We start from the raw sequence: 21,693 nt of genomic DNA, 5'->3' as shown, positions 1-21,693 counted from the left end.
GGTTCATTTGTATTGCAGCATTTCTCAGTAATTCTTTTTATGGCAAAATAATATTCTATTGTATAGAAATACCACATTTTGTGTATCCATTCATTGCTTGATAGAAAATTGGCTTGCTTTCACCTTTTGTGGGGAATGAACTATAAGGATTTGAAGGTGTTTCATGGAACCTAAGAAAAGCATTGTAGTGGGTTCCAGGAACTGCAACCAGGAAGTAAAAATTTACCAGAAACTCTGGAAATATTTATTCTAACTTCTACCCTGTCCTTTTCACTCTCATCTCTTTTTTCAGTTCTTAATCTGCTTGGTAGAAGAGATCACTGCACAGCTGGTTAGAGTTCACATCTCTGCTTGAAAAAACATTCCAGGCTGGTCGCGGTGGCTCACACCTGTAATCCCAGCACTTTGGGAGGCCGAAGTGGGCGGATCACGAGGTTAGGAGATCGAGACCATCCTGGCTAACACGGTGAAAACCTGTCTCTACTAAAAATACAAAAAATCAGCCGGGCGTGGTAGCAGGTGCCTGTAGGCTCAGCTACTCGGGAGGCTGAGGCAGGAGAATGGTGTGAACCTGGGAGGTGGAGCTTGTGGTGAGCCGAGATCGCGCCACTGCACTCTAGCATGGGCGACACAGCGAGACTCCATCTCAACAAACAAACAAACAACAAAAAAAAAGCATCCAAAATTCCAAATTTCCTAGCTGGAAATCACATTCCTAGGAAGTGTCCCTCATCAAGTTGTGGTGAGGGTTCACCACCAAGTCCAGCCCATGGCTAGAGATTAGGTCTCATAAGGTCATGCTATGTCCCGCCCTATGGACAAGGGTAAGAGTGGAAATAGGTACTTGAATTCTCAGCAGAATGAGGAATCATTGGTGAGCTGGAAACACAGTGCAAAAGGTGTCTACTAGGGAGTTCAAAACCAAGTGTGTTTTCTCAGAGATCACAAATGTCCGCAGGGACTTGGGGGACATAATAAGTGAGTAAAGTGGCTTAGGCCTATTGGAAAGTTTCAACCTCAATAAAGGGGACAGTGTTCTGCCCCCGCTGGTTATTACCACATGGGAATGTGGAATAGTGTTGCCTAACCTTCTCCGGAGAAGCCAGAATTACTATTTTGGGGGGTATAGATTCTCCATATTAAAAAATATTGCCAGCTGATCCAAATTTTGTAAAACATGATAGTGGGATGATTAAGCAAAGTATGGCTCTGGCTGTGAGCAGCTCAGTCATATGAAGCTGCAACCTCTGGGATTTCTATTTAATTTCCCCCATCAGCCAGAAATGCCATAAAGGAACCCAATTTCTTAGAGTATGCCCAGTTGGCACAGTCCTAGATTTTTTTTAAAAAGTTCTATGTAGCAATTGGATGATGGGAAGTCAGAAAATCTAACCAATAATGAGAGAATGTTTTGAGTCCTAAAAGATAAGTCCCTAATTTAGACTAGTGGCCCTTAAGTATTTGTAACCTCTAGACTTTTGACTGCCAACCGCTGCCTGCCTGGTCTTTTCAGAGCATACTCAGAGAAAGCAGAACTGCCCTTGACAAAACGGAAATTAGGAGGCGGTGCCTGGATCCTATGAAACTGCAGAAGGAGATGGTTTGTTTATGCCCCATTCTGAGAGCCAGCCATTAGATCCTGATGAAAAAAAGGTTGTATGAGAGGCAGAGAGATGAACTAAAGACCTCTAGTCTGTTGAAGGGATCCGTGAGCAGGAATGTGCCCTCTCCTCTCTAGGACACCAGTGTTGGTGGGGACTCAGGGAGTGGGAAGGATGTCAGGAGGGGAAACAGGGGTGATGAGCGGACCCACGCAGTGGGGCTGTGGCAGCTGCCTGTCATCAAGCCCAGTCCTCAAAGCTCAGCCACAGCCCAGCCTCTCCGGGAGCCTTCCCTGGCCTGCCCACCTATGCAGGTCTGTCTCCTCCACTCACCTGCAGCTCAGGGGCTCTGCTGCACTCAGCACATGCTCCTCTGAGACTCGATCAAATTGTGTTTAACACTCATTCATTCATTCATTCGTTCATTCAACAGATGTCTAATGAGCATCTCCTATGTCCCAGACAGCCTTCTAAGTGTGGGGGATACATTCGTGAGCGAAACAGGCACTTACATACCTGTATGTGCATGTGCGTATGTGCGTGTGTGTGCGCGTGAGAGAGCGAGAGCGTGCACGCGCGAGAGAGTATCAACATGATCAATAAATAACAGTATGTTAGAAGATAAAAGCCATGGAAAAGCTAGAGCCAGATAAGGGGGTTGGAATTGTGGAGATGAGAATAGAATTTTAAGTGGGGTGGTCAGAGGAGGCTTTACTGAGCTGGCCGCATTCAAACAAAGACTTGAAGGATGCTCTTTTTTATTTAGCACCTTGTGTTCATGCTGATGGTTTGGGATGCAGTTTTCCTATGAATTTTTTAACTTAAAATAGACTTATTCATTCAACAAACACTTGCTGAGGATCTGCTTGGTTTCTACTCACCCTTCAGGTCTCAGCTCAGATGCCAGCTTCTTACTCCAGAACCCCCTTCCGTTGTCTTCTGTTGTCATTTATATTCTATTTTGAAATTTAAGGTGACCATTTTTTAATTTTTTTTTAATTTTTAAAAATTGAAGAATTTTGTTTAATTCTTTATTATTATTATTATTATACTTTAAGTTTTAGGGTACATGTGCACAATGTGCTGGTTTGTTACATATGTATCCATGTGCCATGTTGGTATGCTGCACCCATTAACTCGCCATTTAGCATTAGGTATATCTCCTAATGCTGTCCCTGCCCCCCCCACCCCCCACCCCACAACAGTACCCGGAATGTGATATTCCCCTTCCTGTGTCCATGAGTTCTCATTGTTCAATTCCCACCTATGAGTGAGAACATGCTGTGTTTGGTTTTTTGTCCTTGCGATAGTTTACTGAGAATGATGGTTTCCAGTTTCATCCATGTCCCTACAAAGGACATGAACTCATCATTTTTTATGGCTGCATAGTATTCCATGGTGTATATATGCCACATTTTCTTAATCCAGTCTATTGTTGTTGGACATTTGGGTTGGTTCCAAGTCTTTGCTATTGTGAATAGTGCCGCAATAAACATACATGTGCATGTGTCTTTATAGCAGCATGATTTATAGGCCTTTTGGTATATACCCAGTAATGGGATGGCTGGGTCAAATGGTATTTCTGGTTCTAGATCCCTGAGGAATCGCCACACTGACTTCCACAATGGTTGAACTAGTTTACAGTCCCACCAACAGTGTAAAAGTGTTCCTATTTCTCCACATCCTCTCCAGCACCTGTTGTTTCCTGACTTTTTAATGATGGCCATTCTAACTGGTGTGAGATGGTATCTTACTGTGGTTTCGATTTGCATTTCTCTGATGGCCAGTGATGATGAGCACAGACACTCTCAAAAGAAGACATTTATGATGGCCATTCTAACTGGTGTGAGATGGTATCTCACTGTGGTTTTGATTTGCATTTCTCTGATGTCCAGTGATGATGAGCATTTCTTCATGTGTTTTCTGGCTGCATAAATGTCTTCTTTTGAGAAGTGTCTGTTCATGTCCTCTGCCCACTTTTTGATGGGGTTGTTTGTTTTTTTCTTGTAAATTTGTTTGAGTTCATTGTAGATTCTGGATATTAGCCCTTTGTCAGATGAGTAGGTTGCAAAAATTTTCTCCCATTCTGTAGGTTGCCTGTTCACTCTGATGGTAGTTTCTTTTGCTGTGCAGAAGCTCTTTAGTTTAATTAGATCCCATTTGTCAATTTTGGCTTTTGTTGCCATTGCTTTTGGTGTTTTAGACATGAAGTCCTTGCCCACGCCTATGTCCTGAATGGTATTGCCTAGGTTTTCTTGTAGGATTTTAATGGTTTTAGGTCTAACATATAAGTCTTTAATCCATCTTGAATTAATTTTTGTATAAGGTGTAAGGAAGGGATCCAGTTTCAGCTTCCTACATATGGCTAGCCAGTTTTCCCAGCACCATTTATTAAATAGGGAATCCTTTCCCCATTTCTTATTTTTGTCAGGTTTGTCAAAGATCAGATAGTTGTAGCTATGCGGCGTCATTTCTGAGGGCTCTGTTCTGTTCCATTGATCTTGTAGTATAGTTTGAAGTCAGGTAGCGTGATGCCTCCAGCTTTGTTCTTTTGGCTTAGGATTGACTTGGCGATGCGGGCTCTTTTTTGGTTCCATATGAAATTCTGTGAAGAAAGTCATTGGTAGCTTGATAGGGATGGCGTTGAATCTATAAATTACCTTGGACAGTGTGGCCATTTTCATGATATTGATTCTTCCAACCCATGAGCATGGAATGTTCTTCCATTTGTTTGTATCCTCTTTTATTTCATTGAGCAGTGGTTTGTAGTTCTCCTTGAAGAGGTCCTTCACATCCCTTGTAAGTTGGATTCCTAGGTATTTTATTCTCTTTGAAGCAATTGTGAATGGGAGTTCACTCATGATTTGGCTCTCTGTTTGTCTGTGATTGGTGTACAAGAATGCTTGTGATTTTTGTACATTGATTTTGTATCCTGAGACTTTGCTGAAGTTGCTTATCAGCTTAAGGAGATTTTGGGCTGAGACAATGGGGTTTTCTAGATATACAATCATGTCATTTGCAAACAGGGACAATTTGACTTCCTCTTTTCCTAATTGAATACCCTTTATTTCCTTCTCCTGCCTGATTGCCCTGACCAGAACTTCCAACACTGTGTTGAATAGGAGTGGTGAGAGAGGGCATCCCTGTCTTGTGCCACTTTTCAAAGGGAATGCTTCCAGTTTTTCCCATTCATTGTGATATTGGCTGTGGGTTTGTCATAGATAGCTCTTATTATTTTGAGATACGTCCCATCAATACCTAATTTATTGAGAGTTTTTAGCATGAAGGTTGTTGAATTTTGTCAAAGGCCTTTTCTGCATCTATTGAGATAATCATGTGGTTTTTGTCTTTGGTTCTGTTTATATGCTGGATTACATTTATTGATTTGTGTATGTTGAACCAGCCTTGCATCCCAGGGATGAAGCCCACTTGATCATGGTGGATAAGCTTTTTGATGTGCGGCTGGATTCGGTTTGCCAGTATTTTATTGAGGATTTTTGCATCAATGTTCATCAAGGATATTGGTCTGAAATTCTCTTTTTTGGTTGTGTCTCTGCCAGGCTTTGGTATCAGGATGATGCTGGCCTCATAAAATGTGTTAGGGAGGATTCCCTCTTTTTCTATCGATTGGAATAGTTTCAGAAGGAATGGTACCAGTTCCTCCTTGTACCTCTGGTAGAATTCGGCTGTGAATCCATCTGGTCTTGGACTCTTTTTGGTTGGTAAGCTATTGATTATTGCCACAATTTCAGAGCCTGTTATTGGTCTATTCAGAGATTCAACTTCTTCCTGGTTTAGTCTTGGGAGGGTGTATGTGTCGAGAAATTTATCCATTTCTTCTAGATTTTCTAGTTTATTTGCGTAGAGGTGTTTGTAGTATTCTCTGATGGTAGATTGTATTTGTCTATCAATTTTGTTGATCTTTTCAAAAAACCAGCTCCTGGATTCATTAATTTTTTGAAGGGTTTTTTGTGTCTCTATTTCCTTCAGTTCTGCTCTGATTTTAGTTATTTCTTGCCTTCTGCTAGCTTTTGAATGTGTTTGCTCTTGCTTTTCTAGTTCTTTTAATTGTGATGTTAGGGTGTCAATTTTGGATCTTTCCTGCTTTCTCTTGTGGGCATTAGTGCTATAAATTTCCCTCTACACACTGCTTTGAATGTGTCCCAGAGATTCTGGTACGTTTTGTCTTTGTTCTCGTTGGTTTCAAAGAACATCTTTATTTCTGCCTTCATTTCGTTATGTACCCAGTAGTCATTCAGGAGCAGGTTGTTCAGTTTCCATGTAGTTGAGCGGTTTTGAGTGAGTTTCTTAATCCTGAGTTCTAGTTTGATTGCACTGTGGTCTGAGAGACAGTTTGTTATAATTTCTGTTCTTTTACATTTGCTGAGGGGAGCTTTACTTCCAACTATGTGGTCAATTTTGGAATAGGTGTGGTGTGGTGCTAAAAAAATGTATATTCTGTTGATTTGGGGTGGAGAGTTCTGTAGATGTCTATTAGGTCCGCTTGGTGCAGAGCTGAGTTCAATTCCTGGGTATCCTTGTTAGCTTTCTGTCTCGTTGATCTGTCTAATGTTGACAGTGGGGTGTTAAAATCTCCTATTATTATTGTGTGGGAGTCTAAGTCTCTTTGTAGGTCACTGAGGACTTCCTTTATGAATTTGGGTGCCCTGTATTGGGTGCATATATATTTAGGATAGTTAGCTCTTCTTGTTGAATTGATCCCTTTACCATTATGTAATGGCCTTCTTTGTCTCTTTTGATCTTTGTTGGTTTAAAGTCTGTTTTATCAGAGATTAGGATTGCAACCCCTGCCTTTTTTTGTTTTCCATTTGCTTGGTAGATCTTCCTCCATCCCTTTATTTTGAGTCTATGTGTGTCTCTGCAAGTGAGATGGGTTTCCTGAATACAGCACACTGATGGGTCTTGACTCCTTATCCAATTTGCCAGTCTGTGTCTTTTAATTGGAGCATTTAGCCCATTTACACTTAAAGTTAATATTGTTATGTGTGAATTTGATCCTGTCATTATGATGTTAGCTGGTTATTTTGCTCGTTAGTTGATGTAGTTTCTTCCTAGCCTCGATGGTCTTTACAATTTGGCATGTTTTTGCAGTGGCTGGTACTGGTTCTTCCTTTCCATGTTTAGTGCTTCCTTCAGGAGCTCTTTTAGGGCAGGCCTGGTGGTGATGAAATCTCTCAGCATTTGCTTGTCTGTAAAGTATTTTATTTCTCCTTCACTTATGAAGCTTAGTTTGGCTGGATATGAAATTCTGGGTTGAAAATTCTTTTCTTTAAGAATGTTGAATATTGGCCCCTACTCTCTTCTGGCTTGTAGAGTTTCTGCTGAGAGATCTCCTGTTAGTCTGATGGGCTTCCCTTTGTGGGTAACCCGACCTTTCTCTCTGGCCGCCCTTAATATTTTTTCCTTCATTTCAACTTTGGTGAATCTGACAATTATGTGTCTTTGGGTTGCTCTTCTCGAGGAGTATCTTTGTGGCGTTCTCTGTATTTCCTGAATCTGAATGTTGGCCTGCCTTGCTAGATTGGGGAAGTTCTCCTGGATAATATCTTGCAGAGTGTTTTCCAACTTGGTTCCATTCTCCCCATCACTTTCAGGTACACCAATCAGACGTAGGTTTGGTCTTTTCACATAGTCCCATATTTCTTGGAGGCTTTGTTCATTTCTTTTTATTCTTTTTTCTCTAAACTTCCCTTCTCTCTTCATTTCATTCATTTCATCTTCCATCACTGATAGCCTTTCTTCCAGTTGATCTCTTCGGCTACTGAGGCTTCTGTATTCTTCACGTAGTTCTCGAAACTTGGCTTTCAGCTCCATCAGCTCCTTTAAGCACTTCTCTGCATTGGTCATTTTAGTTATACATTCGTCTAATTTTTTTTCAAAGTTTTTAACTTCTTTGCCATTGGTTTGAATTTCCTCCTGTAGCTCGGAGTAGTTGGATCGTCCGAAGCCTTCTTCTCTCAACTCGTCAAAGTCATTCTCCTTCCAGCTTTGTTCTGTTGCTGGCGTGGAACTGTGTTCCTTTGGAGGAGGAGAGGTGCTCTGCTTTTTAGAGTTTCCAGTTTTTCTTCTCTGTTTTCTCCCCATCTTTGTAGTTTTTTCTACTTTTGGTCTTTGATGATGGTGATGTACAGCTGGGTTTTTGGTGTGGATGTCCTTTCTGTTTGTTAGTTTTCCTTCTAACAGACAGGACCCTCAGCTGCAGGTCTGTTGGAGTTTGTTAGAGGTCCACTCCAGACCCTGTTTGCCTGGGTGTCAACAGTGGTGGCTGCAGAACAGCGGATTTTCATGAACCGCAAATTCAGCTGTCTGATCGTTCCTCTGTAAGTTTTGTCTCAGAGGAGTACCCAGCCGAGTGAGGTGTCAGTCTGTCCCTACTGGGGAGTGCCTCCCAGTTAGGCTGCTCGGGGGTCAGGGACCCACTTTAGGAGGCAGTCTGCCCGTTCTCAGATCTCCAGCTGCGTGCTGGGAGAACCACTGCTCTCTTCAAAGCTGTCAGACAGGGTCATTTAAGTCTGCAGAGGTTACTGCTGTCTTTTTGTTTGTCTGTGCCCTGCCCCCAGAGGTGGAGCCTACAGAGGCAGGCAGGCCTCCTTGAGCTGTGGTGGGCTCCACCCAGTTCGAGCTTCCTGACTTCTTTGTTTACCTAAGCAAGCCTGGGCAATGGCGGGTGCCCCTCCCCCAGCCTCGCTGCTGCCTTGCAGTTTGATCTCAGACTGCTGTCCTAGCAATCAGCGAGACTCCGTGGGTGTAGGACCCTCCGAGCCAGGTGCGGGACACAATCTCCTGGTGTGCTGTTGTCCAAGCCCGTTGGAAAAGCGCAGTATTAGGGTGGGAGTGACCCGATGTTCCAGGTGCCATCTGTCACCCCTTTCTTTGACTAGGAAAGGGAACTCCCTGACCCCTCGCACTTCCTGAGTGAGACAATGCCTCGCCCTGCTTCGGCTTGGCTCACGCAGTGTGTGCTAAACTGACTGTCCTGCACCCACTGTTTGGCACTCCCTAGTGAGATGAACCCGGTACCTCAGATGGAAATGCAGAAATCACCCGTCTTATGCATCGCTCACTCTGGGAGCTGTAGACCGGAGCTGTTCCTATTGGGCCATCTTGGCTCCACCTCCTCCAGAATTTTGTTTAATTCTTAAAACAACTTTAATTCTTCCATTTTGTGTTCATGATAGCATTTGTCATTATGTGGTCTTTTATTTTCCTGACTAGTAAGACAGGAGTCTCATCTGTTTTGTCTACTAATGAATCTCAGTGCCCAACACATCACTGGGGGTGCCAAATAAATATTAGTGAATAATGTGCCAGGAACTGTAGTGACTATGGTGTTATAATAGGTTCTGGCTTTTGAGGAACTTACTGTGGTCCAGTAGTGAAGACAGACGTGTCTTCTCTAAGCAGAGTCTATAAACAGACTTACGGCCTGGAAGGAGAATACGGCTCAAGGCTCTGCTGGCTCGTCACTTCTTGTCTCCCAGAATGCAAACGCCACGCGCCCCCCACCCCACCCCGCCGAGTTTTACAGGGTATCCTATTGGGTCTTTTAAGTATGTTCAAAGAATTAAACAAATACTCATTGAACTCCTACAATTTTTCAGGTGCTGTGTCAGCACTACAGTCAGGGCAGCAACAGTACAGGCACATCTGTGTCCTCATGGAGGTCACGGTCGAGAGGAGGAGTCAGAGGTCCCCATCTCCCATTGTATTTCCTGAGAGGCACCAGCAAATCCTATCCTGGGACATTTGTTCAGTGTAATCATCACTCAGTAGTTTACCTTGCTTTTTGGTCATCTTAAAAATTAATGCCTAGAAAAAGTCTAAGAAAAAACAGAGACCTGAGACCAGAGACAGCTTCTCTTGTCCCATTTTTAGAATTCCCATGTGGGGAAAGTGTTACCATCTCTGCCTGGTAGCTCAGAACCATCCAGACGTTTGCAAAAAATAATCTATGTAAATGACACAACCTGCTGGAGAACAGTTCAAGCTTTCGAACGTGCCCACTCTTCTTTTTTTCTTCCTCCCTCCCACCTTTCTGATCCCTCCTTCCCTTCCCTGGTCCTGTGAAGCAGTCACTCTTGTGATCATGAGCAATGCACTGAGAAACAGCCAGATGTGGTCCTGGGGACACACTGCTGGGTTGGGTGCCCCATCCCTCTCTGCTGCCCCGTGGCTCCTCCTCCTCCTGGCTGGCACGACTGAGCTGCAGCCACACTGTGCACTAAAAGGTGCCTCAGCCTCTCCTCAGGGGTTCCAGGGCTCCAGAGAGGTCGCTCAGCTTTTATGGAAGGGGGGTTTCCATGGTAAACAGGGCTTCTGGGATTCAAGTCGTTTTGGAAGGAAGGTGTGTGCTGGAGCTTGAGGGAGAAACAGCCAAGCAGTGTGGCCACTCCATGGCGGATTCCTCCTAACACATGCAGACACACTCACACAAACACATGTATTCACACCTTCTCTCCCACACTCACACATTCTCTCATGCTCAGACACTCACGTTCACACATTCTCTCACACACTCACGCATTCTCTCTCAGACACACATTCACACATTCACTCACACACAAATTCTCTCACACACATGCACACTATTCACATGTTCTCTCACAGAAACACATTCACACATTCTGTCACACTCACACACATTGACACATTCACTCACACCCCTTCACACATTCTCACGCTCACACACATTCATTCATACAGTCTGTCTCCCACACTCACACACACATTCCCTCTCACACACACTCATACAGCACATATTCACACATTCACTCACACACACATTGACACATTCACACCCCTTCACACATTCTTAAACTCACACACACATTCCCTCTCACACTCACACAACACATATTCACACGTTCTCACACACATTCACACACATTCTCACACATATTCATTCTCACACACATTCACTCATTCTCACATTCACACATCTCTTTCACATTCACACAAATACACATTCTATCAACACATTCCCACATTCTCTCTCACACACACCCACACATTCTCCCTCTCACACAGACACACTCATAGACATTCTCACGTACACATTTACACACACAAACACAAGCACATATCCTATTTCTCTGTCACACACAGAGCTGCACATTCTTGTGCCGACACACACACTCACACATGCACACATTCTCCTTTCTCCCACACTCCTATGCACTCCCACACACTCCCACACCCCCACGTTCACGCATTCTTTCACATATACTCACACAATCGCACTCTCACACTCACAATCACACACAAACACAATCTCACACACACTCACTATCACACACTAACACTATCACACACACTATCACATCCTCACACACTCATACACACACACACTCACATTCACACACACTCACACACACTATCACGTTCTCACACAGAGTCACATACACTATCGCACTCTCACATGCATCCTTCCCCACTGCAGGAAAAATTGCCCAATGAATGTCTCATGGCTGAAACACTGATCCTGATTCCTCAAAGGCAGTTGTAATTATTAAACTGAGAGAATCATGAAACACTTCTTGATATTTGAAAGGCTTATCAAGACTACATTGGGAGCAGGTCAAATTACCAGTTATGAACTCATTTTTGTAGAAATGGACTCATTAGCAAGCATGCTCATTGCCTAAAAGTGTAAGACCTCTTTCCTCTGGATAGAGAGAAATGACTTTAAAAAAAACTTTTACATAAAAGCAGCTCTGCCTTAATTGTTATTCCATTCATTGCTGGACTTGGGCAGGTTCCTGCAGCTGGTCCAGCTCACAAGCTGGGAAGTTGGAGAGGGGCAGGACGTGCCCACAGTCAGAAGGGCTGATCATCTTATGCAGACCTACCCTCTTTGCCTAAAGACTGGCCACTTCTCTTTCTTTACCCCAGGACCAGAGTGTGAATTTAGCAGCATAAAATGGCTGGCTCATTTCTCCTCTCACTGGATCTTCGCTTCCCTGGCATTAGCTTCTCTGAGGTCTACGGAATGCTGAGAACCTGGGAGGTTTTGGAAGCAGCTTCCTACTTCTGGTTACAAAGCACTGTGCAGCCCAAAGAGAAATTGAAAATTTGGTCTGACAGGACCAAGCATCTCTTGTAGGAGGTGACCTAACAGATGGATTCGTGGAGAATTTCTGTGACTAGTGAAGGAAATTAGGCTGGAATATGGTTGATGGGAAATGGCAGGGGTGCGCATGAGGTGACTCTAGCTGAAAACTGAGCTAAAAGCTCAGCCCGTCATCTCTACTTTCTTTGCCTTTCACTAAAGATACCCAGGTAAATAGGGGTCCCCTGATGAGAAGGGGGGTCCCATGTGTGCACACTTTCCATCCTCTCATGAGGTCAGAAACTGCTATTCAACGTACATTTTCTTTTCTTTTTTTGAGACAGAGTCTCGCACTTTCACCTAGGGTGGAGTGCAGCGGCGCGATCTCAGCTCACTGCAAGCTCCACCTTTCGGGTTCACGCCATTCTCCTGCCTCAGCCTCCCGAGTAGCTGGGACTACAGGCACCTGCCACCATGCCCGGCTGATTTTTTTTTCTTTTTTTGGCATTTTTAGCAGAGACGGGGTTTCACCGTGTTAGCCAGGATGGTCTTGATCTCCTGACCTCGTGATCCACCCGCCTCGGCCTCCCAAAGTGCTGGGATTACAGGTGTGAGCCACCGCACCCAGCCCAACACACGTTTTCTTACAAAATAACTTGTACCAATGGATATTTGAAGGTTTATAGATCCCAAGTACCTATGTGCAGCTTAGGCTCAGCTGGGACCACCTGGCTATGTTTGCCCATGGGAGCCCCTAAACTTTTCCACAGCTGTGTGTCTCCTGTGATTCTGAGATCATCACAGTATGAATTCATATTACTGGATGGTACATGAAGTGAATACACACCCATTCCCTCATTCCATCCCCATAATTCTACTGAAAGTAGAAAGACCAATATTATTGTTATTCACTCATTTTTCAGACAAGGAAGCTGACGGTGGAAGGGCCATAAATGTCTTTCCCAGGGTACAAAGCAGGTCAGCAGTTATCTACCTGCCCTGTGCAACATGTCACCATGGGCCACATGTGGCTGGTGAGCATTTGAAATTAGGATACTGTGACTGAAGAACTGAATTTAAATTTGACTTATTTTTAAATTATTTTAATTTGCATGTAAATAGCCATTTGTGGCTGGTGGCCACCATATTGGGCACTGTGGTATCAGAGAGTTCCTTAAAATCTTGGCTAAATGGGAAAAAGGTTGCCCATGACCAATTCTACGTGGAGTTCAATGTGGTTTCCCTTTGGGTAGAATTTCTTACCAATCAGGTCAGTGTGATTTAGTGTTGTCAGTGCTGTGTCTATATTCCAGTGTTCCTCTGGTACCTCTTGGCATATACAAGGAAGCAGGTGTGGTTTCCCCACCACTGTTCTTATGGGAGTCCCAGTGCAGGGGAGCTGTCCATGGTAGGAGAGTCCATTAGACAAGCAGCAGGCAGCAGGTTCTTTTTCAAAACTCTGCACAGGTTGTGAGTTTGGGAGCCCAGACTGCAGACCTTGCTTAGGCCCCCAGAGGCAGGAAGGAGACTTCTCAGCCTACATTGGTCCTGGGAGGCTCATTGGCAGAGAAGGAGCTGCTGGTGTGTGTGGCTCAGGCCTTGGGGGAGCTTGTGGATCAGCTGCTCTGCTGTTGCCTTCCTTCTATCTGAGTGGAGCTAGATTCACTGGGCTGGAAACAGGCTGATGGATCAGGGTCATTCACAATCCTGTGCTGCATGGCTTTCTGTTTTAACTCTGTTCAGTGACTTCCCTGACAATGTGATAGCCTGCAATTTACAAGTCCATGTCAATGACAAGGGGCTCCCTGCACATACAAATACCAGAATCACACTAGTCTTTTTCAGTTATAAAGAATTCACCAACTTCATAGCCCCCCCACCTCCAAACACACATATGTTGTCATTCCATGAATTAAGGCAGGTGGGATTTTTTTACATTACTTCTAATCCCATTTGGTGAAATGAGAAGTCCAGTATAGTATCTTCTTATGTTGCTCATAGTTTATGTAGTAAACCACGTAGTGTGTGAAGTTCTTTCTCACTCTCAGTCTCCTGATGCTTCCACACACCCATGAGGTCCCCACTATTCTCTGCAAATTCTAAAGCTTGGAGAGTTTTAACAACTGGTCTACAGACCTCAGCTAAGTAGAAGCAGGAATGGCCAAGGTCCAGGGTGTGCTTTGTGATTGGAGGAGCAGTGAAGCTACATGAAGTGGCTTGGGGGCCTTTCCTGAGTGTGGAGCTTGGACCGTGGCATGCCCATGCCTGGGCTGGGGAGGGGAGAGCTGTGTGTGGCATGCGCAGAGGTGAAATGCTGATCGAGTTACTCATCCAGTGAAAGACAGCCTGCTTTCTGCAACACAAAGCCCTAGAGACGGATCGTCAGCCCATTCTGAGGTGTGGGCTGCTGATGGGCAGCTGTGAATTAGGCTCTGACAACACTGCTGTGTGACTTGTTGAACTTGGCAGTCATTCTTTTGGTTGACAAATAAGAATGCGGCAATTTATTACATTCTTGACATTCTGCTGAGTCTAAGGTTTTAAATGGAACCTTAATATGTGTTTGTTTTCCAGGGTAAATGGATCCTTCTATGAGATCTTGCAAGTGGACTTTGGAATCGATAACAGCAGTGACCTGGCTGGGGCCCAGCAGATTACCTGGCAGGTGGAGTACCCGATTGAGGACTCCATGAGTGAGCTGGTCATCTCCGAGATCTTCGTCAGCCAGACAACCTTCGTGGGCATCGTCCCTCTTGCCATGGTGAGGAATCTGGGGGCTTCAGAGAAAGTGTCACAAAGCAGTTTTCTTTAAACATGATGCACTGTATAATCTGTTATTTCCGACATACCTGATACACTGTTTAAACAAGGAAAATATACTTAAATTGCATTTGATCTACCCGCTTTTCATAATGGCTCCTTGGGAACTATTTAAGGTCTACCGTGTAAATCCCTTTTCATTTGTGGATATTGCAGAACTGTTTCCTGGGGAGCCCTTATTCTTTATTTTCTCAATCAAACCTGCGTGCATATCAGGACTGAGTGCTACACTGAGTGAAAACAGTTTTGTTGAAATGCATCAGGGTTACATGGTGGGAACAGTGGCTCTGTATGCCAAGTAACTGACCCCTTGTCAATTGGCTTTGCCCTGAAGGCTCCCAGGTAACTTATGGATTGGAAAACTCTAAAATGCAGATGGACTGAAAGAGCCTTGCTGGGAACTGACCACTTTAAGCTGGGTAGAGCCCCAGAGTCCACAAAACGGCCTGTGTTTCTGCTTCACTGGCCTGGAGGTGATTGGACTTCTTCCCCTGGGCTTGGTTGAAGTTATGTTCGTAGTCAAGCTTAGGGGCTACATCTGAGATCAGGGTCATGGGTGAGATTCCAGAGCCTAAATTCCAGAGATTCCACAGAGACAGTAAGTCCTTGGGTACCACCTGCTTAATACCCTTTTCCACACTGGAAATGTTCAACCATTTTCTGCACTGCCTTGACTTTCCTGTCTGGTACCAAAGTGTGGGATCCATGTCCAGATACTCTGGAAAAATCTGTGGGTGCTTTTGATCATTCATCATGCAAGTTAAACAACAAAGATGAGACTCTTTTGAACCCTATATCTTAGAATTAATTCTACCATTCCCGAATCTCGAGTGTCTCAAGGGTGTTGAGTATCTCTCTCTGCTGGGAACACACTTTCCCTACATCTCCCATGTCTGGGTCCTTTCCCCACCTCAGCTGTTAGGGAGTCACCTTCTCTGACCTTGTTGTCTAAAATTGGCCCTCCCTCCCCTGCCAGCTCATCACCCTCTACCTGTCATCATCCTGTTTTATCTTCTTCCTAGACGTTATCACTGGTTGATATTTAGGGTTCATTTTCTGTCTTCCTCCCCAGAAGGTGGGATTCATGACAGTAGGGTTATCCTGGTCAGTTGTGTCCACATCTTTCACCCCTGCACCTAGCACAATGGCTGGCACAGTTAATGTTTGTTGGATGAATGAATGGATCTGTGCTTTAGTCCAAGCTTCCAGGGTCATTTAGTTTTTGAAGATTAGACTGACGGAGATCATTCCTATCGTCATTGACCCACATTGTGGTTTTTAGGCAGCCACATCTAGATGGGGAAGTACCTGTTAGGGAACAGAGATGGATGGGTGTGGGTTTTAAGGTGGAATGAAACTGCATTCCTTGTGTCTGGGAACCCATCTATAAATTCTCCAGCTCAGCTAGGTCAGGCTGAGGTTGGGGAATCTCTACTCAAAGTCCTTACCACTTTGCTCTATGCTTTATCTGTAGCATCCATTCACTGTGGGTTTGGAAGCTACCACTGCTGCCACCTCCTCTACTTCCACCTTCTCCTTCCTCCTTCTCTTCCTCTTCCTTCACTTCCCCTCCTTCTCCTCTTTCTCATTCTCCTTCTCCTTCTTTCTCCTCCTTCTCCTCCTTCTCCTTCTTCTCCTCCTTCCTCTTCCCCTTCCCCTTCTCCTTTTCCTTATTCCAAAGCAAGTCCTGGAAAGATCAGTGGCAATTAACACTGGACCGCTCTGCATGAAGTAAGGGAACTAGGGTACATAGCTACACAATGTACAGAAAATGGGCTCACTATTTTCAGAGTCTGATGAGAAGCAGAAATTCCTCTGTAGTTAGAACAGAGCAGCTTTAAATGCAAGGACTTAAGTACACAGGGAATGAAACAGATGAGAAGCAGACGTAGAACAGGGGAGAGCTGGGCACCCTAGTAAGAGTGGGAATCTGCTCCCACCCCCAGGCCAGAGGGTGAGGGTGGAGGGGGTATAACCAGAGCCCAGGACCTGGGGGTCACTGCTGCAGCTAGAATCACATTTGAGCATCCTGGTTAGGGCTGGAGTGTGGGAGAGATTCAACTGTTGCAAAGGATGCTACCTGAGGCAGGGCTGGGAGTGGGGTGAGGAATTACCTGGCTTCTACCTCCCTCCTCCTGCCAGATCCTGCAAAGTCTTTCACTTAATCTCATCCTGCTGGCTGAGGCATAAGCTTAGGAAGCAGCGTCTTCAGGAGTCAACACTACTATGATCCAGAACTGATCAGAGGAGGGCCAGGGACTGGATTTGAGGGTGACGGGCTCCAGCCAGTGCTGTTATCTTGCTTGTTTTATTGCATGATGTGACTCCTGCTAACCAAATCCAGCCTGTCCCTCAGAAGCTTGCATATTCAGAACGTGGCCATGCCAAGTCTCGTTCCTCTCAGGTCTCCTTTTGGCTCCCTCGGCCCAGAATGCTCCACTACGGCTGATTTCTTGTCACTTTTCATTTGAAGGTCAACTCGTGGAGAGGCCTCTCCTGGTTGCCCTGGCTAAATTAGTCTCCCCCTTTCTATTTTCACTTATTTGTCCTTGTCTTGTGCAGATCCCATCACTGTCTGTGATCTATGCTTATTTATATGGGTGTTTGTGTCCTGTCTGTCTCAGTCTAGGTCCAGCCATAAGAAAGAATGTGAACACGGAAAGTTTAACATAGAGAATTGTTAACTATCACAGAGGACTGGGATAGTGAGGGATTGGTTAGTTAGAAGTGAAGAGAACTCTAAAGAACATAGGAATGGCAGATATAGGGAGCAGCTACTAGCCTGAGGGCTGAACTATAATGCTCAAAGAAGAGGTTTCCCTGCCTATCCCCACAAAGCAACATTTCTGGAGAGGTTGTGGTCACAGCTTGCTGAATGGCAGACAAGTTGCTGATGCAGCACTCGGATGGAGCTTGATGGAAATCTGTCCTCTGTAGTGCTAGGGACAGCTGTTCACAAGGGTGATGCACTTGCTACCAAACTACTGAAGGTGGATGTTGGGGAAAGCTGCCAGCTGTGAGGTGCTGCTGGCCACCATGCACTGCAGGAGTGGGACACCGAGGAAGCCACTCATGCTGGAGAAGGTCCATGCATGGCAGGAGCTGCAGAGAGAGGGCCTCAGCATCAGAAAGCCAACCCTTTCCTCCCAAACTGTCTCTCCAGCATGTTCTACTGACAAAGCCTAACATTGTGCCCATTGGAAAAGCAAAAATATTGAAATAGGGCTCAGATCTATTTTCACAGAGCAGGTAATGAGGGGTGAACTTGGAACTGAGAGGCCATGAATCCATAACCAGCATACTGCAGGTCTTCCCCACTGGATTTCAAGCTCCCTGATGAGAGGGGCCATGTTTGTTTTGCTCGCCGGATGTTTTTTCAGCATGGTGCTGAATATATAGTATTTGCTCAGCAAATGAACAAATGGTTATGTCTACCATCAGAGCCTGAGTCCATTGGCTAGAGAGCTCTTGCTTGCTGTATTATTAATTTTCCTGTGCTGCTCCAACAAATTACCATAAACTCAACGACTTTAAAAACCTACAAATTTATTCCCTTAGAGTTCTGGAGGTCAGAAGTCCTAAGTAGCTTCCTTGGGCTAAAGCGAAGTTGTCAGCAGGGCTGGTTCCTTGGAAGCTCTAGGGGAGAATTTATTCTGTACTGTTTCCAGCTTCTAGAGGCCGCCAGCTTTCCTTGGCTCATGGGTCCACATGACTGTCATCTCTGCTTCCATCATTGTATCACCTTCTCTGACTCTCCTGCTTTCTCTTCCTTTTTAAGGACCCTTGTGATGACATGGGGCCCACCCAGATAATTCATGATAATCTCCCCATCTCAAGATCCCTAACTTAATCACACTTGCAGAAATTCCTTTGGCCATGCCGACTAACATATTCACAGGTTCTGGGATTAGGTTGTGGACATCTCTGGAGGGGGCTGTTATTTTCCTACAACACTTGCTTATGCAGGATTCCAGCTCTCTCTAGTTGGAGCTTCCTCAAGCTGGGTGCTCAGGGCTCTCCATCCCTCCTCCCATGATCTGCTCTGTGGTTGTGTGTAGCCCCAGGCTGCTGCCTGTACCAGCTTACAGCTTGATGCCTCCCAGGTTGCTGCCTTGGGAGCTCTCTTGGCCTCCATGTCACTCTGGCACCTCTGACAGCTCCAAGATCCTAGGGATACTACTCTCTCCTCACTGGGGATGTACTTTCATTGTGCTTGGCTCTTCCAGAGGACCCCAGAGCAGAGCTTCCAGAGCACCAAGGAACATGAGTCTCTTAGTTTTCACAGGCATCCTTATCCCCAGGGGGGATGTGGACAACCACGGGACAGGGGCTGGGTGGGCTCTGGTCGTAATTCCACATCACTGTCCTTTAATCCTGGGACTGGGAGGAGGAGACCCGAAGTCAAAGCCCAGCTGCCCTCTCATTCTCCACGTAACCTCAGGCTGGTCACCTAACCTCCCTTTGCTTTAGTAGCTCGCATGAGTTTCCAAGCGAGAGTACCTCTTCTGTCTACTTCACAGTGGTGTCAGATGGGTAAAATGAGCCATAAAAAATATGAACATGCTTAAACTATCAAAGCAAATATAAAAGTCATGTATGTAGAGGGAAAGTGTCCCAGATAGGGCACCGGATCAGATTCAGCTGGTGTGTGGGATGAACAATCCTCTCTGTCCAGCCAGTTTCATTATCCTATTGATTTGCCTGGGAAAATTTCAATTATGATTACCTTTGAGGTAGGTGGCAGTGAGATATTTTGGTCAAGAGTGAGGGCTGTTGGGTCAACCTGCCTAGTTTGAAATTTGAGCTCCGGTTACTAGCTTCATGATATTGGGCAAGTCACTCAATCTTTCTGAAGCTCCAATTCTTTATCTGTAAACTGTAAAAATCACATTGACTGCCTGATAGTTTTGTGAGGATTAAATGATATACTAAGGTAAAGTGTTTTCCCATTGGCCTGGCATATTGCATGCACTCAATAATGTTGGGCTGTTATAACTTTCATCATTGTCATTATGTTATCTAGCTATCTGTAGGTGTAGTTGTCAAATTTGGGAGAAGGTAAAACAGAAGTTCAACCTCAGGATGGATGATGGTGGGTTCTCCTCTTGGAGAAAAGGAGGAGGAAAGGAGTCTGATTTGCTGAGTCAGACACAGCCAAAGGGTTTAGGGTGGGCACATTATGGGTGCAGAGAGAGAGAGAGAGAATCACAGAGGGCCTGGGAGCCCATGGAGGGCTCCTACTCTTTGGGAGGGTCAGGGTAGAAAGGGGAGGAGGAATGTGCATCTAATTCTTGAAGGTGAATGGACATTAGCCAGGTGGAAAGAAGGAAGGTGTTCTAGGCAGATGGAATGATGTGTGTGATGAGTAGGAGCAAGAGCATGGGTGCTTACAGGGCTGCAGGTGGCTCGGTGGGGCTGGTGTTTGGGCTGAGGGGAGGTGATAAGGGGAACAGAGAAGGGGGCAGCAGAACACTCTAGTAGGCTTGCATACTATGCTAGGATGTCTGATCTTTGTTCTGGAGTTATCCTTTATTCATTGGTTTGGATCATTTATTGAGGATCACAAAGAATGTATGAATCCACAAGTATTCATTGAAGTTCTGTATGTTGTGGTTTGAATATGTCCTCTCCAAAATTCACAAGGAAACTCTATCCCCCTTGTGGTGGTGTTACGAGGTGAGGCCTTTTGGAAAGTGATTAGCCATGAGGGCTCTGCCCTCACAAATGGATGGCTTCCTTATAAAAGGGTTGGAGGAAGCTGGCTTAGGCCCCCGTGCCTGTCCCTTCCGCCATGCAAGGACATGGTGTTTCATCCTCCCTGGCAGATGCAGCAACAAGGCACCGTCTTGGAAGCAAAGAGACCAGATCTTCAGCAGACTCTGACCTTGCTAGGGTCTCTGTCTTGGCCTTCCAGCATCTGGAACTGTGAGGAAGTAAATTTCTGTTCTTTATAAATGACCCAATCTCAGGTATTTTGTTGTAGCTGCACAGAAGGACCTGTGGTATACTCGGCAGGTGGAGTGGTAGCCAGTGGTGTTCTCTTAGCCAATGGCCACTCCTGCCTCCTGCTTCCTTCCCAGCTTTCTTGCTAAAAGGGCCTCGGTTATGATCTTTGCCCTCTGAGTGGCCACATCCTTTGGTCCACTGGGTAAGGTTGGACCCTTCCACAGTCCCAGGGTGGCATCTGGATTGGCCTAAACCATCACGGTTTGTTCATCCCCTTCTCTTGTGATTATTGCACCCTGGGGGAAGTTGCCTAGTTGGGCGAGGGATCTGGAGAAGTAATAACTTGTCATTAAAAAGGATCGAAGCACAGGGCTATTCCTGCTTTCTGTCCCTGAGCGTGACTGTGTAAGGAGCGGGAGGTGTCACCGTGAGAGGAGCTGCACACACTCTGGGGCAGCAGAGCAGAGAGAGGGTGGGAGGCTGTGTCCTTGCCAGTGTCACAGGCTGCCCAGCTACCCCATTACCAGCCTCCCTCCTCTGGGCCTCCTGCCTTGTGACACAGTAAACCTGCCCACTGTAAATCCCCTCTGGCTAGCGCTTAGCTTCAGCTTGGAGGGTTTCAACTGAAGGCTCTTCTTAGCCTCCCATCACCTTCCTAGGCCTGCTGGGCTCCTCGCACAGGGGTTGTCACTATCAGGAAGGAAGGGGCAGGGATGCCATCCACTGTGCCATCCCTCATTTCTCCCTGGAGAGGAGACTCATTCCTACAGGCCCCAGTTGGCTGTGGCACCTTCCTTCCCATTGGTTAAAACTGGGTGGCATACACAGATGCTGGGGGAATGAGGGTCTGGCCTTGTAATCTTACCTGTGACAGCCATGGACTGGGCAGTTGAAGCATCTATACTCATGGAATTGCCCATGCAGTGCCCCTAGTGCCCTCTGAGAAGGTGCTGCTGTCCTGGGATTCAACCCCAGGCTTATGATTTAGGACTTTGCTGCCACAGGTGTGTGATCCTGGATTGTGTTGGTTGCTGTTGACATTTTGGGTAGCAAGTCAGCCTCTATTTCATGAAGATAAATATGCAGCTTTTGGGAGAGTGCCTGATAGGAAGTGGGAGAGACCCAGTCATAGACACCAGGGTGGGGCTGATGTAGTAGCCAAGCAGGCATGCTGGCAGAGGGAGGCGGCTGTGGGGAGGTGCTCACTCATTCATTCTTCCTTCCTTCCATTCATCCAGCCATTCATCCATCCATCCA

At 45.6% G+C, this 21,693-nt stretch overlaps 1 protein-coding gene across 5 annotated transcripts in view; it reads left to right on the top strand.

Moving 5' to 3' along the window:
• TMEM132B (transmembrane protein 132B) overlaps positions 1-21,693 on the top strand; it is a 497,414-nt gene that overhangs the window by 342,227 nt on the left and 133,494 nt on the right. For all 5 annotated transcript variants that reach the window (XM_058426040.1, XM_032168292.2, XM_058426041.1 and 2 more), the window contains one exon: positions 14,245-14,431. In XM_058426040.1, coding sequence (XP_058282023.1) covers positions 14,245-14,431 — 187 coding nt within the window. The remainder of the gene's footprint in view (positions 1-14,244; positions 14,432-21,693) is intronic.

Source organism: Hylobates moloch, unplaced genomic scaffold (genome assembly GCF_009828535.3).
Source record: "Hylobates moloch isolate HMO894 unplaced genomic scaffold, HMol_V3 SCAFFOLD_12, whole genome shotgun sequence".
Taxonomy (NCBI): domain Eukaryota; kingdom Metazoa; phylum Chordata; class Mammalia; order Primates; family Hylobatidae; genus Hylobates; species Hylobates moloch.
Note: the sequence above shows the minus strand (reverse complement) of the source record. Positions and strands in the feature narration are given on the sequence as shown.